Below are 16,872 nucleotides of genomic sequence, written 5' to 3'. Positions count from 1 at the left end.
ATCATGAGTTTGTTAATCATCTCAGATTATGATCATGCGATATGTGAAAGTAATCTGAGTTTCTGGTTTGTTTGTGTTCAGACTAAACATTTAGTGGGTTATTGAAAGGAGGAACTGATTTCTGATGTAACTGCAGACATAAGGCTTGTTTGGGACCCTGCTGCTGATTATTATTTGTCTCTGGGTTTGTTCTGAAGTTTCAGAAAATATTTGAAGATCACAGCTCCAGATATCAAACTATGTGACCTCTTTTAATTGATTTTATTTCTAAAAGTTCAAACCTAAACAGATGTTCATGGCAACAGTGAACAGCCACAGATCCTCACGTGGAAGAAGCTGCAGACAGTTCTGTTGTTTGTGGCTTAAAGAAATCAATAAAAGCTAAAACACCACAAACTGGAAGTTTTGTTCAAAGTAAAAGAACAGTAATGATGATCTGATGTATCCATAACTGGCTTTACTTGAGTTTAGTCAGAGTCCACACGTTTGTGTTTGGCTGTTTCAGGTTTGGCTCTCAGAGTCTGACGCTCAGTAAAATCGTTCCTCACATCTGCAGCCTCCTGGGAGATCCCACCAGCCAGGTGCGATACACACACACACACACACACACACACACACACACACACACACCCACCCCTCTGCTTTCACACCTGCACAGTAGATCGTTTCTGGAGGATTGAGTTGAGATATTTCCCACAGGAAGCTGGAAATCTTCTGCTTCAGACATCAAATCACATCAAATCAGGCAGAGCTGGATTAAATGACATTAAAATGACATTAAAAAGGCAGAAAATATATTCAGATTTACAATAATTGATCAGTGAATCATAAAATAATGCAAAGATGTGTTTTACAAAATGTAGAAAGCCATTAACGTAGAATTAAACTGCTACTTAAGAGAGTAAATTGTGTGAAGTAAAGACTGAAGAGGTTTAAAGGCTGAAGGATTTCAACACTTCCAGCTGTTCTATAAAAGCTCAAAGCTGCCTCAACAGTCACTTGATGCTTAATCTGGGGAACATCCAGCAAACTGAAGACCTGAGGAGCTGCACTGGTTCATGTCTGAGGCGTGTGTACTGGAATTAGACCATGGAGGGCTTCAGAAACAAGTGAATGACTCTGCAATCAGTACCCAGTCAGTTTCTTTGTGGTGCTGAATGACAGCATCAACTGTATTCTTGGTCTTTGACTGCCCCCTGCTGATGGAGTACAAACATTGCAGCCCAGCAGGCCAGCTCAGCTGCTGTTACAGACTTGATGCTTTGCAGGGATGAAGTCTGTGATCCCGCAGCTCTGGGGTCTCCTCTTTAGCTGTTGGATCCCCCCCGTCTGCCTGCTGCCCTCTCTGTTTGTTGTTCCCGGTTAGTTCGTCATCACCGGAATCACACTTCCTCCCGACGACAGGAAGCCGTGCCCATGAACTTCCCTTCCCTTCCCAAAGCCAAACACACTCACACATGCTCAGCGAGGCCCTCATCTTCTGAACCGTTATCAGATTTAAAGTTTGCGTTCTTTGTTTGAAAGGACGAGCTGATTTTAGCAACAAACATAAGAAACACAGTTCAGAGGTTCAGTTTAAAGTCAGTGTTTATTTATTGCTTCTAATCTGCATCTGCAGTGAGCACGAGTTAAACCGGTGTAACGTGGAACTTCTTTCAAAATAAGAGTGAAAAAATAAATGTGTTAACATGATTTTATAAATGCTGTCATACATATAGCAGCAGAGTAAAGTGTTTCTCTGCTGTGAGAGCAACAAAATAGCATCATGGGGGGATTACAGCATGATTTAATTGTTGTTAAATGATCTAAAACATGTTCATGATTATTTAAAATGCTCTGAGGATTCATAATAAACACAAAGAGTGCTGCTTTAAATGGTGCACCGAAGCACAAACAAGAGAGCAGGACGTGTACTCAGAGACAGAGCAGCTGAGTGCGCTGCCTGATGGACAGTCTGTGCTCATGTGTGGTGTTTACCTGTCGGCCTGCAGGTGCGCGACGGGGCCATGAACTGCCTGGTGGAGATCTATCGCCACGTTGGAGAGCGAGTGCGGATCGACCTGGGAAAGAAGGGCCTGCCTCAGTCACGGTGCGTTCACACGCTCCCTGTAAATCTCGGCACGTGGAGGGCTCTGTGCTATCGCTGGTGGTGCACGCTCACTTTACTGTGTAGTATGTAGAAAAATAATGATGTTTTATGTATTGTATGTTTCATATGGGTCAGAAAAGCATTCACAGACACAGGGGTGTGGTGGGTAAAAAATGGTGTGAAAAACCTAAATAGATTTCAAGGAGTTTCCTCACAGGGAGCAGCAACAACTACAGCCACTGACAGCTGTGACCGCCGCCCTTCAGCCTGTAGAAATGAGGCTTTAAAACAGCAGCGTGCAAAAAGAAAACATCCTGTCTAGTTAGTTTTTCAATTGATTGATTATTTAATCTGGTAAATATCAGAAAATAGTCCGAGCGATGCCTCACAGTGTCCTGTTATGTTTAAAACTCAAAGATATTCAGGTTGCAGTGATGTGGAGCAGCAGGTGTTAACTGCTGAATTCATGACTGTTGTCTTTAAATGAGGCATTTAATCTTCAAAACCCCAGAAATGTGCAGCAGATGATGATAAGAGAAGAAAAGCAGCAGGTTCTCACATTTAAAGAGGAAGATGATTCTTTATAGTTGTTTCTGCAGTTGCGAGATACAAAAGAAACAAAATGATGTTTTGTCTGGAGTGAAGCAGTCCAAAATAAGTGCAAATGAAGTTAAAAACAAGCTAATTAAAATATGAATATAGTAAGAACAGCAATGAGGTCAGCAGAGCGTTGAAGTGCTGTGCAGTTAAGATTGTGCAAAACAAGAATTGTGCAAATGTTCAAAGCAGGTCTGTGTTCACTGCTGCTGTGAAATGTTCATTATTGCTTCATTTTGGGTTTTTTAGTGATCCCCACAGTTTAGGCTAGAGCCCCCTGGTGGGCCTTTGAGGGTACTGCAGGAAAGAAGACACTAATGGAAGAAAGCCAAAAATGACTCGTTAGTCTTTATTTTGTGACTTCATTGTGTTTTATGGCCTGTCAGTAATTGGAAAGAACTTTAAAATAAGAGTGGCTGTCTGATGCTGGATGTTAAAGCTGCTAATGGAGAACCTCAACAAATAAACTATCAGTGAAAACAAAGAGAAGGAAACGCTTCATCTCAGGCGCGTGTGGTTCTCAGTTTGGGGTGGGCCGTCATAGATTGTCAGTGACTGATCTTATTAATTAACTGACTGTTAGTTTCAACTTTAATCTTGATGATCAGTGTCTGATTAACTGGCAGATGATTTCATCTCTACAGGCCAGAGAAGTACAAACAGCTGCATGCTGTTATGCTCATCACATCCTTCTCAGGAAATGGATTCTTTGCCCACATATTTTCATGTGAATCTCACACACAATGACTGATTATTAAGAATAAAACAGATCCTTTAAACGATGGATGTTTTCTCCCCACGGTGTCCATCGGGGTCAGCAGATGTGACAGTGACATTGTCATTGTTCATGTTTGTTCTAATAATATCTGCCATCACATGTGTATTTTTGGATGCTGAGACTCAGGGCGGCGTGCTGTTACTTTGGCCTATTTAAGCGCTCTCCGGGGAGTCTGAAATGAGCCAGTTTTCTGTTTTTCAGAGGCCGGTCTGCAGGCCTGAAGCCAGCAGGGTTTTAATTTTGGTGCTTTTCCTCACGTCACAACACCAACCGGTGCTGACTGTCCATCCCCTCTCTGTGTGCAGGCTGAACGTCATCTTCAGTAAATTCGATGAAGTTCAGAGGTCGGGGAACATGGTCCTGTCACCTGTGTCAGGTAAGCTCTGCCTGGATCTCCTGCAGCTTTATGAGCTCGCTTCGGTTTGGGTTTGCGGCGCCCGGGCAGTTTTATGCTCCTGATGTTTGTGTTGTCATGGCAGGTTTGTTTTGTTTATTTCACATTTTGTATTGTTGATTGTTGAAAGCAGCCTCGAGACACCAACATGTGACCCTCCCAAACTGCACCAAATTTTTCTGTTTATCTGCACACCTACTAGTCTCCATGATAAGCACCATAAATAAACCCAGTAGGACTGAGTTACTCCTGCTGTTTACCATCTGACTCGTACCCGCTTGCGGTTCAGTTGCTGAGCACAAACCCTGCCAGTGTGCTGTGCTTTGTGCTCATTGAGCCAAAGCACAGTTTATGGGACCCCTCGGCCCTGGTGTGACTTCATCTGTGGGTCTCTGCTGCATATTTGGGGTGTCCTGAACGCTGTTTTTGAGTAACAGGGAATCCTGAAAGCTTTGGTCGGTGCTGGAGGGCTGCAGGGACTCATGCTAATAAGTCAAAGATAATCTCTGTGTTGTGGTTTTGCTTGTATTTCTTATTTATGTGAGCAGGAGGTTATCCACACAAACACAGACAGTTTATATTTCCACATTCAGAGAAAAACAGTCTCTGAATCTCAGGCTGGACCGTTAATCAGATGTTAATCTTAATTATTTGTTATGACTTTCAGTGATTATGAAGACAGGATAACGGGGATTTCTCTTCTTACTTTTGCCTTCTTTACAGTGTGCTTCACTCAGTCACAGCTCAAAAAACAGGAAATCTTGTTTATATAAGCAGAAAACTGCAGTACTCTGTCTTCAGGTAAAATCATATTGATATTTGTTCTTTGAGCACATTGGACAAAAAAAATGGACCAACATTTATCGGCTCTTAAGTCTTCATCGGGGTCTAATAAATACACCAACAGTCTGAAATAAATACCAGCTGTGGCCTTTAAAGCAGGAACACCTGTGGAGTCAAATACAATCCATGAAGAAGAAGCAGAAGAGTATGAACAAATACACGTTTTATAAAAGGAACAAATCATGACGACGATTGGCCGTCTGTCAGAGGAGTCTGAGGGGAACGCTGGTCGCCCTTCTGAAGTGGGCTACCCCGGGCGCCTACTCATCACAGATGATTCTGTGTGTCTGTGACCTCTTTTTTCATTTATTTGTTTTTCTTTTGACGTTCACGTAAAAATCTCATGTAAAAAGACAAATTTCCACACAAGCTCAATAAGCACAGGCCGTTTAATAAGTTAATAAGTAGTCATGTCAAATAATCAAGATTACAGTTAATAACTAAGATAACTGTGTTTGATTTGTGTCATAATCAAACAGCCTGATTTGAAAGGGGGGGTGCCTCTCAAACAGACAAATATCAGTCACATATTTGGTTCTGCAGATGAGACCATCTGTCTGTTTTCTATCATAAAGGCCTGAAGATATTTGAGAAATCGTTCAGATTAAGAAGAGATGAGGCTCAGCAGTCTGCAGCACACACAGACCAAGTAATGTGTCATAAACCATAAAGCGAGGCTTTATCTCATAGCTGGGTTTATGTTCACGCAGGCTCTTCACCTAAGCTCTTTTAGCAGTTTATACTGCGGCTTCTTAGGGAGATACTGTGGCAAAGAAGCAACGCCAGATGGTTTTAACTTGTTAAGGGAGTACACAGAAGTCACTGACACGTGTTTTGTGATCATATGCATGGTTGTCCTGGCACCTACGCATATTTGGTTAATGTAATTTGCAGTTTTTGATTATATCTTGGTCATTTAATGCAAAAAAAAAAAACTCCTCTTTGTGAAGTGCATGCAAAAATGAAATCCCCTCCTATTGATTCTGTGACCTGATAAAAAAATTGAATTTGGTAATTGAATTTATGTCTCTCTTTATCCCCGTGGGTCCTGTGAGAGTTAGATGGAGGCTGTGAATCTAAAATGAGAGAAAGTACAAATTATATTCATGAATGAGTGTCAGTGTTTCTGCTGGGAAGCCTCCTCCTTGGTTTCCAGGCTTGGCAAAGAGGCGTGTGCGCTGTCTTTCAGCGAGAAGGAAACCTGAGCCGCCTGCTTTGTTTCTCTCGGCTGAAACCGAAGAGATTTTAGTCGCTTCAGTGCAGGAAAAGTGACCCGGCAGAACACAGGTGGGAACGTTCACACACAGTGAGAAGCAGCCACTTACGTTTAATGTTATGCGGCGATTAGAAGATAGTAAGGCTCAGCGCCCTGCTGCAGAGTGTCACAAAGCTGTGTGGGACCGTACTCAAGAAACTAGATAAATACTGTTTTTGAACAGATTAGTTCTGATCAGCTGCGCACAGAATACCCTCAGTTATTAACAGACCAGAGCGAGTGACAATAAACTGGTTTGATAGTCTTGTGAACTCGTTACCTGCCTGAGCTGACGAGCCTCATCTTTGTGGTCACATGACTCAGCTTTGAGAAGAGAACAGGCGTGCCGTCTCCATACGTCATGGTTTTAGACCTGAACTTTAAACTTGGAGAAACTTTAAAATGTTCCGTGCTTTTCCTGCTGTCACACTCACCAAACGTTACACCGCACCTTAATTTAAAGTTAATAAAACAAACTGAAGCCAAAATAAATCAGTTTAATATCAGGTAACAACAACAAAACCTCAACAGATGAAACTCTGACTTTTCTTCATCTTCACTAAATCTGTGCTCTTTGCCTCAGATTTAATACATAAATACTTGAAATACATTGAAGTCTCTACCTGTAAAAGGTGTGCCCCGGCTCATTTAGGAGGTGATGTATCCATGCACAGCACCTGTAACGAGTCTGTGTTAATGAACAAAAACAGGCAAAAAAAAAAATCATTGATCATAAAAGCCTGTCACAGTTTTCCAATTAAAGGGTTGGAGTAGATCACAGATGTAGTTTTGAATGTGAAACAGCAGTTGGAGGACTTGTTTAATAGTTTAGTGAGCTCAGTGGTAACACTTTACCTGTACTTCAGCTGTCACCTGTATAAGAGATGAAGGAGATTTTATTGTTTGAGATGCCAACAAAAAACAATAACAGTCTGCCATAAACATGGCGCACTGTTATCAAGCTGAAAGAACATTACAGCATGTTAAACTGACGCGATGGTTGATTGGCTGTAAAGAGACCTTTATGAATATGATGTGAGTGTTTTTCTTGATCTCAGCTACAGTGGTGCAGATTAATCTTGTCGTATAATCCTAACTTCAAGCCTGGATTAATGCCAGACTGTCATAATGAAGACAAACAGGATCAGTCTGAGGCCGCGTACCTCACCAAGGCTGGAGAATCGCCTCCATGCTGTGCATGGACTGACTCCCTGGACCCAGAAGGAAACCTGGATCTGGGTTAGATTGTGATGCTTTCCTGAGAACTTCATCACAGTGTTGCCCAGTTTTTCTGATTTCAATTTGAAATCAGAAATTATGTAGTAAAATGTAGTAAAATGTAGTAAAATGTCCAACCTCACAGTTGAGATGAATCCTTCCAAAAGTTGCACTTTTAAGTGGGCCGAGCTCTGGCCAAATTTTAATGCAAACCTGCCCCGATTACTGAGTAATCCTGCTGGCAAACAAACAGGCTGGACTAATGACATAACCTGCTGGGCAGAGGTAATAATGTCAACTATAAAAGCTGAAGATGATCTAATGACTAAATGAGTCATAAACATTTATAAAGACTCATTCATGTATGTAACGGTGTGCACCCTCTTTGAGCTGAAATGATTGAGGACTTGTTTCATTTCCTCAGACGTGTGGCCTGATTGTTGATGAGGATTGGTGAAGATTACAGAGCAGCCAGCCTATTAATATCTATTTTAGGGAAAGGTGTCACTTAAAAAAGCTAATTGGCAACGTTTGTGTGTTCATCACGAGGCTTTAGTGCATTTTAGCTGCATAGCAGAGGAGCAGGAAGCTTTGCATTGACCTGGAAAACAGGGACGCGATTCAAAGAGAGGAGAGAAGTGGGCCCAGATGACAGGCAAGAAAAGAAAGGAATAGTGCAACAAACTAGGATTCAATCGGAGAGAAGAAGTCAAAGGGTAGAAGAAGTGCCTTTACTTCGGGAGCCCAGGGCTCTTATTTTGTAGGAGCAGTGTCAGCTGTCGTCCCTACAGTCACAAGACCGGGTTGGAGGGGAAGGGAGGAGGCAGGCAGCAGTGCATTAGCTCTGAGTCGGTGACAGGACGCCAGCATTTCTCCTCCAGCGGATCCAAAGGGGAAGGTGTCGTCTCTGCAGGCAGCGGGTCTCTGCAGGTAAACCAGAGTCTGAGCATTTTCCTTTGGACAGTACAGACCTGTAACAGTGTGCAGAGCTCAGGGAGAACATTAAGCTGTTTGTTTGTCTTCATGCGAGAGCAGATTAATTAAAAGACTTTGTGTCTGTAATCCTTCATAATTGCATGATAATTAGGACCTGAATGCCACCACAAGCCGAAGCTCAGTGATGCGTGTAATCCTGCTGCCTGCTACAGCTGAAACATTTCAGTCATTCCAGGTATTCTGGTAGAAGTGATTGTTTTAATTTGAGGTAAACTGCTGCTGCTACACTGTTGCTGCTTTACCTGTCTGCAGTTCTGTAGAGGAAGATTACCTGTTAACTCAGGTTTAAACCTGATTTGAAGTGAGTTCTGTTTCTTAAAGGAGGCTAAAATAAGTCATAAGATCAGATGAACAGTTAAAACAGAAAAATGGAATGAGATAAAGTGTTAGTGGTATAGTTTTTGCTGACATTTAAACAGAGCTAACTGCTCTCCTATACGTAAGGGCTGTTTTAAGTCAGAGACAGAGCTCGGAGCCAGTACACTTATGGTTGATTTATTGCTGTATTCTCAAAGCAGTCATTAAAAAGCAGTGAAGGGATGCTAACATTGATCTTGGTCATCTTGTCTCATAGTTGCACCGAAGCTTCGCAGCTTGCACAACGCAGTGTTGTTTTATTCCAGAGCATAAATAACCTTCTGCAGCTCAGAATCTCGTCTCTGTGGTTGCGTCTCTGCTCAAGGACAAGAAAGTTTTCATTTTCCTGCCCAGGATCTGTTGGTTTCATATTTTTATGCGTCGGGGTCGACTGAATCGGCTCTCTGGCCCCTCTCTGTGACGCACACTGCCTCAGGAGGTCCTGCAGGTGGGAGGTGCTGACAGACGAGGCCAGGTAGAGGCTGCCAGCAGGACTTAGGTTGCACAGTTGGAAAGCTCGTGAATAATGAAGGCTGTGCAGAGACAGAGAGGACACAGTGCAGCGCAGAGACTCCCCCAGCTGTTTAGAAAACACAATAATAAAAGAGCAAAGACAGAGGGCTCACCGGCCTCTAACTCACTGCTGACTATGTAATACTGATGGTTCAGAATTACATATGTCATATATTATTTATTAAAAATGCGATATGACTTCACTTCTGTGATCCTGTCTTAGTTTATAAAGAGTTAGCCCTTGACCTTTGACACTAGCATTCAGAGGGGTGCAGTTTTTCAGACTTTAATAATGTCTGACTGAGGGTTTGTCCAAACCTTCCCCCAACACTGACCCACGACACAACAGGAACCGTCCTCTCCACGGAGACAGGAGGACACCGGGCAGGAAATGTTTACTCCCAACAGGAATCCAGACCGGCTGACCCTAAAAACCCGACACGTAAACACAAACATCTGTAGAGCTGCACGTGTACAGATCTTTAAATTAATTCGACGCTCTCTGTTTTATCTCTTAATAAATTGATGTCTAAATGTAACATTTAAATTTCTTTTGTTTAATTAGTCTGTTTGTTGCATACTTGCCTTAGAATATAAAGGGAGCTCCTGCCCTGATCCTAAAACCAGAGTCTAACCGTGGGTTTATTAATGATGTGTAAAAAGGAAGGTGAAATAACTCAAAGCAGTTTAATCCCACACAGAAGAGTAAAGACAAACCACAGAAGGACCAAACCTGAAAATAAAGAAAAAGACAGTTCAGCACTTCTGCTTCAGTAAACCCGAATTAATCTATTTACACAAGAAAACACAGTGTAAACCAAACTGGATTCCAGACCTGTTAAAACTTCTTAGACTGAACACTTCAGGCGACTGAAGGCTGACATACTGCATCATCCAGGTCTCCTTTAAGGAGGACTTTGAGAATCTGATGATGTTTCAGGTCATAATTATGCAGAAATATAAAAAACTGTTCACAGCTTAGTTTCCTGCGACTATAAGTAGCACTTCTTAGCTCAGTTTCAGAGAGTTCAAATAAAGATGCCAGAGGCTTTCTGAGCTTCCTCCAGTAGAGCTGAGTTTGAGCCTTTCCATCTCTCTCCTCTTTCCAACTCTCAAATGTATAGATTTGCTTCTTTTCTTTGTTTCATATCATTTTAATCTGAATTTTCTGAGGTGCTTCTGTGCAGAATGAAACAGTTTTCAGACCTTTGCTCATAACCCTGACCTGCTGTGACTCGGAGTCTGTTCTTGGCTGTGATCTGGTGAGCGAGCTTGAACGAAGCCTGTGGTATTTCTGTGGGAACGTTCCTCCCACTCTTGTTTCAGCTGCTTGAGGTGTGCAGGTGAATGGCAGGGGGGTGTTTCCCACGTCACCGTCACCGGTTGAAGTCTACCTGGCTGCATGATCATTTAATTGTTATTTTTAATGCTGTAGTCTCCAAACATGAGCAGGAGGTGAATAAAAGGCTGATTTGATCCGTGCAGGAAGTGCTAACCCGCTGTGAGTTTGTCCTCCGAGCTGCTCTCCCACGCTCTGCCGTTTCTTCCCAGGTCTGTGACGTAATACCTGCTCTTGTAAATGCCTCACCTCTTCCTCGGTCATTTTGTAAATTTGCATCAGGCCGATCAGCTGTCAGAGTCCATCAGGCTCCCGAAGACTTTGAGACGCTGCCAGGAGGAAAACTTGTGACCTGGCACGGAGAGGAGGTGCACAATTAGTCACAGTCACTTTGTTAGATTTGGAGATTACGAGTCACTGTGAATCTGTCAGATATGAGCAGTTTTCATCTCTCTATCATAAAGCTGTGAAAATAACGGTGAACTTCTCCAATTTCACATGACAAACATAATTTATTCAGCTTACATCTCTGAAATCATCACAGATTTTTTTTTTAAATAATTATATCTCCTAAAACTCTCTGGATATTAAACTATTAATATAAAACTCAAGAAACATGGCCACTGCAGATTAATATTTAACAGTGATGTCATTAAAATGTGAGGTTTGCCTGCTAAAATATCCAAGCTACAGATCTTTGCTTGTTAACACACAGGAAGCTAAAAAGCTGCACATTTATTCCAGTGAAACCAGTGAACATTTTAAACCTCAAGGTGATCACTTCACTCAAAATAGCGCTAAAGCCCAAAAACTAAAACCAACTTTATATAAAAGACGGACACAGCCGATGTGAAGCCATCCACTGGTTTGTACTGTTAGACTGAGATTTGAACAGCTCAAGTTAAACGCTGTGGCTGCGGCATTTAGAGCCAGAGATGACCGTAACGTTTGGACCAGAGGATGGAGGGCCAGGTGATCAAGCTGCTTCCATAGACAGACGTGTCACACGGACACAGACACCTATTAGTGCTAATTAACAGCCAAATAAAATCAAATAGCCTTTCTCTCACCAAATCTGGAGCACAGACCTCTTGGATGGTCTGTTAGTGCACTTAACCGCACAACAGCCACATTATTAGTCAGATAATTGTATTAAAAATGCTCCAGAAGGCAGATGTCCAGTTCAGGGACTGTCAGCCAACTGTGTTCGTTAAAGATGTCACCTCACTAACTTTAAGTCTTAATACACCTTTAAACAGGTGAGCTATAAATAGATTAATCTCCTGTATGGTTGATTTAGCTATAGAGACTGTGCTGTGAAGTCGGATATTTGAACATTTATATGCTAAACAGTTGCAAAGAAAGTTGCAGTCTTGGCTTAAGTGCTCTCCACTTCAGGCATTTTTGTTTTTATGATCATGATTTCATTTAAAGCTTATTTTGCTGGGAAAAATGCAGATACAGCTGTACAGTTCATAATACATCACACAATGAAGACAGATGTTTAGAAAGACGACACTTTGACCCCCTCTGTGACACCAGAGGTCATCCATCAAAACTTTCTGGCTCTTCTCAGTGGAGCAGTTTACATCAACACCTTTGGGAGTAATTGGCCTCTGATTGATTGATTATACGCTGGACAGTACTCTGAATTGTTCATAAAGAACTGCACGGTTTTTCATTCATGTCCTCGAAGAGTATGTTTTTTTTTTTTGAGTTTAGATGCAGTTTCTTTAAAACACTCATAAATGTGGATCTAAGACGTGCATATCTTGACACTGAGGGCATCTTGTTTTAAGTTTTATTGAAGAAGTTATTAAAATAACATTGAAGGACAAATTTACATGAATGAAAACCTGTTGAGTCACTTCATTTGTTTAAAGGCCTCTGAGGCTGTTAAATATTCAGAAGGAGGGAAAACAAGGCAGAACAGTAGAAGAAGAAGAGAGCATGAAAGCACAGCAGGTATCCATGTAGTGACACAGCAGGAAATGATTATTTAAACTGTTCTAAATATTTGAAGAACCGTATTTTATCAGCGCTGATATGAGCAAATGTTTTATTTTTATTCCAGTTCACGACCAGAAGGTCATGCACCGGCCAGCTTCCTGTTTCTCCTGCCTGTGTACTAGACAAATGTGGATGTAAAATGAACTGTGTGTTACGGCTGTATCAGGATCAGCACCTAAACTCTGTGCTAACTCTGCCATCTTGTGGAAGCAGTAACGTGCACGAGTCTCTCCTTGGACTGAAAACTGTTTAAATCAGACGGTGATATTTCTGTTGTGTGACCTTGAAGGTGCTAATGCATATAAATGAAGCCAGCAATGACACGGCCTCGTTACAGCAGGTGGGGTGTTTGCGTGTTTCCGCTTGCGGGGTCAAAGGTAGCGATTCTCCGCTTGCATTCAGAGCTGCTGCTGCTGGTCATGAAGGTGCATTTAAAAGTCAAATGAAGCCCAGTTGCTGTGAGACACGCTTTCTGTTCTTGCATGCATTAAACAGAAGTGTCATCCGTTCCAAATCTCTGAATCATTGATCAGCAACAGGTCTGTGTTTATTTATTGATCGCCAATAATCCAGTCTCAGCTTTGCACGCAGTTCTGTGTCGGAACTTTAACAGGCAGTTTATGCTCACCTCTGTCATCTTTGCACATGGTGATGTGAGCCAGGTGGTGGGCTTGGGTGTTGTTTAGGCCTCTCGTGCACCTCCTGATGGACTGATGGGTGTGAACCGTTGCACGCAGCCCAACCACAGGCAGGCAGGTCAGTCACTACCAGCTTTTGTATGACACATGAGCTCAGAGACATAAGCTGTGAGTGCTGCTTAAGCCAGGCTCAGCTGTGACAACTCTTACATCATTGTGAATGTGCTGGGTTAACTGGGTCCTTCTCACAGCTTCAGATCACACAGTTTTTATTCTTCATGGGGTCTTTTATTTTGAAAAATTACCCGACCCTCTGTACTGTTCCTCTGTCTGACTTCCTGCCCTCCCGCTCTGTGCAGCTTGAGGCAGCTTCTGTGAAAACAATAGTCCAAACAGAGTCTGAACGGAGAGCTGTGGAATCACCAGCGTCGTCTTGAGTGGGCAGAATCAGCAGAGCAGGAATGTAGTGCAGATTTTTCCCTTTCTGACGATTCTGCTAGAACAGAATAGCACATCATGACTTCCTGTTCGAAAACCTAAAAAATGAATGTGACGGCACACAAAATGGACCTTTCAACAAGAAAATTGTTAATTAGCTAAAAATAACCTTATGGTTTATACTGATTTTCTGATTTATGTTCAGTTTGTTTTGGGTCCATCTTCATCAGAATCCAGAGTTAAAGGATGTTGATGCAGCTTCTGTGCCCACATGACCACAATGTGCCTGTAACACTGTAAATTAAACAGTTATATTCACATAAATGATCTTCACCTCAAATTATTCTGATCCTCATGTTTGATTTGATGCCGCAGCCCTCGTCATTCATCCACAAGGAGGATTTAGAGAGTATTATTTCTTCAAGTGTGGTATCAAGGTGGAGTAATGATACCAGCCCTAAGTGGTCCTGTCAGGAAATGATTATTAAAATAATAAAACCGGAATTAAACCTAATCTATTTAATCTAAAAACATCAAACTAAGTTTAGACTCCCATTGAAATAAATACGACCCAAAATGTTGTTTTACAGAGTCAGTGAAGTCAGTCAGCCTCCTCCACCTCCACCACAGAACGGTGGAAACAATGAAGTTTGTCAGACGTGTTGCGCTGCAGTGACCTTGCTGAGATAAAACCGCTGCTGCAGGCTGACGGATGAACCTTGGTGGAGGCTCTACGGCTGACGTTAACACTGACAGGGGACCGGCTTCCTCTGGAGACCCGTCCCTCCCTTTTTCCTCTCTCCCTCTCTCCTCCTTCTTTCCTGAGTCATCACGGCTCTGTAACTGCCCCTTATCTCTGACTCCACCCGCGAGCTCCGCCTCCGCTCCCCTCCCTTCTCCTCCCATTGGTCCACTCTCCTCCCCCCCACCTCTTCCTTCATCACTCCTCTCTGTCCCCTGTTTTCCTCTTCCTCCATCCTCTGCCCTCACTGCGAGCGTGTTTGAATTAGAGGACGAAGACAGAGAGGAAGAGCGTTTGGAAGCACATGTTCCCTGACAGGAGAGAGCGGGGAGGTTCAGCTTCTTCCTCCCCTCTTTTCTCTCCACAGCTGGAGGAAAAGATGTGAGGAGCACAGAGGACCAGAGGACCACCTGACTGACTGCCTGTCTGTCTGCCGGCATGCTGAGGAAACTGGTGTGCAGGAGGATCTGCTCCTGTAAGCTCCTCTTCCTCTGGACTATATCATAGAGAAATATTTGAGGCTGCAATCAATAATGAAGGAGGGAGGAAGGTGCGGCTGGTGCGAGTACGGCTGTAAATCCAGGAGGAACGTGTGCGCGTTGTCTCGAACGTAAACACAGCAGGATGGCTTTTCCTGGCCTGCTCTCTGTGCTGGATTGTTGTGTGGACAATGCACGGGAAGTGGTGTCTGTCAGGGTTCAGGTCAGGAAGCTGCAGAAACAGGAGCGAGTCTGTCTGCTGGCAGTGCGATGAGTAAACACCGAAAACTTTTAATCTGCTGGTTTGTGTTCAGACCTGTTGTCGAGTGGAGGGATGAGTTGATAAAACTCGGCCGGTCAAGGTTAAATTGGATCTGAAAGGCTTCATTTTGTGGCCTGTTCTGCCTCTGATGATCCCTTTAAATGATGTCTGTGGTGCATGTTGAAGGCTGTTATCACCTCTTTTTCTTTGTGTCTGACATTTTTAAGCATCCTCACAGAACTAAAGATCATTAACCTCTTAATATCCACTGAGGACCTGTTTACAGTTAGGTTTAGGCTCACATCTACTGCTTTGCTTATTTGGCATACCCGAGGGGAGAGCTTATAACATAAGAACTGTAAGGTGGCTAAAATGCAGCCTAACCTTAATCCTGCATCTATGTGGTTTGCTGGGAACCTGGTGGATGTTTAGAGGTTAACTTGGAGAATTTCTCACCATGGTACCCAGGTGTTTATTCCCAAGACAGATGCAGAGAAGGGGACATTGATGTTGTTGTCTTTTCTAAACATTTGGGGGAAACCCTTTTCTTTGCTGTCTCACTCAAAGTTCAGTGAAAAACCTCTGAAGCTCATCAGTCAACGTTTTATGTCTTTTTAGCTGTTTTCTGGAGAATCAGGTTGAGATGTTTTCCACACATGTAGCACACAGCAGGAAATCTTCAGACATGTTCTTACTGCTGGAAATACTCAGAAGGTACACGATAAATGGACCAGTACTTACATAGTCCCCTTTCTTCTCAATTTGAGCCCTTGAAGCACTTTCCTACAACAGGCTTCATTACCTGTTAGGGACACACCCCAACATTCATAAGTGTTTTTTTTTTTCTATGCCTAGCATTTTAAGCACTTTTAACCTGATGGATGCATCGAGGGTCAACTCAGGGTTCAGGGTCTTCGATATGAAGATACTTTCGATTAGCAGATGAGCCACTCTAGCACCTGAGCCACAGCTGCCCTGTACAAAGTCAAAGGCAGACTTTGAACTGTGGAGGCGGCAGGTTACAGACCAGCTAATGTCTGGTCTGCTCCTCTTTGGCTCCTCTTTGGCTTACAGCAGTGACTTAATGCCAGTAAAATGAATGCTGGTGAAACCTCAAACATTCATTTTGCTTAGCAGTCAAATACATCAGTAGTTGGCTAGCTCTAGAAAACTGTTTGGGCAGAGTGGTGCAGAAATGTCAGCTTTACAGTGCAGCTAATTCAAGCAAAACCATAACCCTTAATATTCTGACTAAATAATCCAATAAACAGAGTTTAAACTGGATATAAATGAGCATATGCACCGATTATTGATCAGAAATTTGTTTAGCTGACAAAGACTTTTCTCTTATTTCCTTATGAAACATTACACGAGGCTTTTATGTGGCTTCTTAGCAGTAAAACAGTACATTTGTGATGATGAAACTTGTCTCAGCAAAGCCGTGATGAGATTAAGGAAAATGCAACACACTGTGCCAAACATCTTTGTCTACCATGTTGTTATTGGCTTTAGTTTCAGCGCTGCGAGGGCTGGATTTTTAAAGGCACTTCCATGCAGCTAATGTGTTTGTCACCATGCTGGTCCTCTCCTCCTGTCGCATTGTGTTTATGTTAACGCGTTGAACTCGAGGTGACAGGTGAGGTTGTATTTCTTCCTCATGCACACTCACAGTGTGTTATTGTTATTCTGAGAGGTGTTGCATGGAGGAAAACCTCCACTCTGATGGCACATGACTGATGTGTTGGCTAGGCGCCTTGATGCTCTGTGTGTGTGTGTGTGTGTGTGTGTTGTGTGTGTGTGTGTGTGTGTGTGTGTGTGTGTGTGTGTGTGTGTGTGTGTGTGTGTGTGTGTGTGTGTGTGTGTTGTGTGTGTGTGTGTGTCTGTGTTGAAACTTTGAATAATGAAAAAGGATTGATTGCTAGCT

At 42.8% G+C, this 16,872-nt stretch overlaps 1 protein-coding gene across 6 annotated transcripts in view; it reads left to right on the top strand.

The window, feature by feature from the left end:
• Positions 1-16,872, top strand: part of LOC115797897 (CLIP-associating protein 1-like) — a 57,435-nt gene that overhangs the window by 8,222 nt on the left and 32,341 nt on the right. For all 6 annotated transcript variants that reach the window (XM_030754491.1, XM_030754482.1, XM_030754464.1 and 3 more), the window contains exons 6-8: positions 506-581; positions 1,992-2,089; positions 3,770-3,840. In XM_030754491.1, the coding sequence (XP_030610351.1) occupies positions 506-581; positions 1,992-2,089; positions 3,770-3,840 (245 nt within the window). The remainder of the gene's footprint in view (positions 1-505; positions 582-1,991; positions 2,090-3,769; positions 3,841-16,872) is intronic.

This window comes from Archocentrus centrarchus, chromosome 2, assembly GCF_007364275.1.
Source record: "Archocentrus centrarchus isolate MPI-CPG fArcCen1 chromosome 2, fArcCen1, whole genome shotgun sequence".
Taxonomy (NCBI): Eukaryota; Metazoa; Chordata; class Actinopteri; order Cichliformes; family Cichlidae; genus Archocentrus; species Archocentrus centrarchus.
This window is presented reverse-complemented; position numbering and strand designations above follow the sequence as displayed.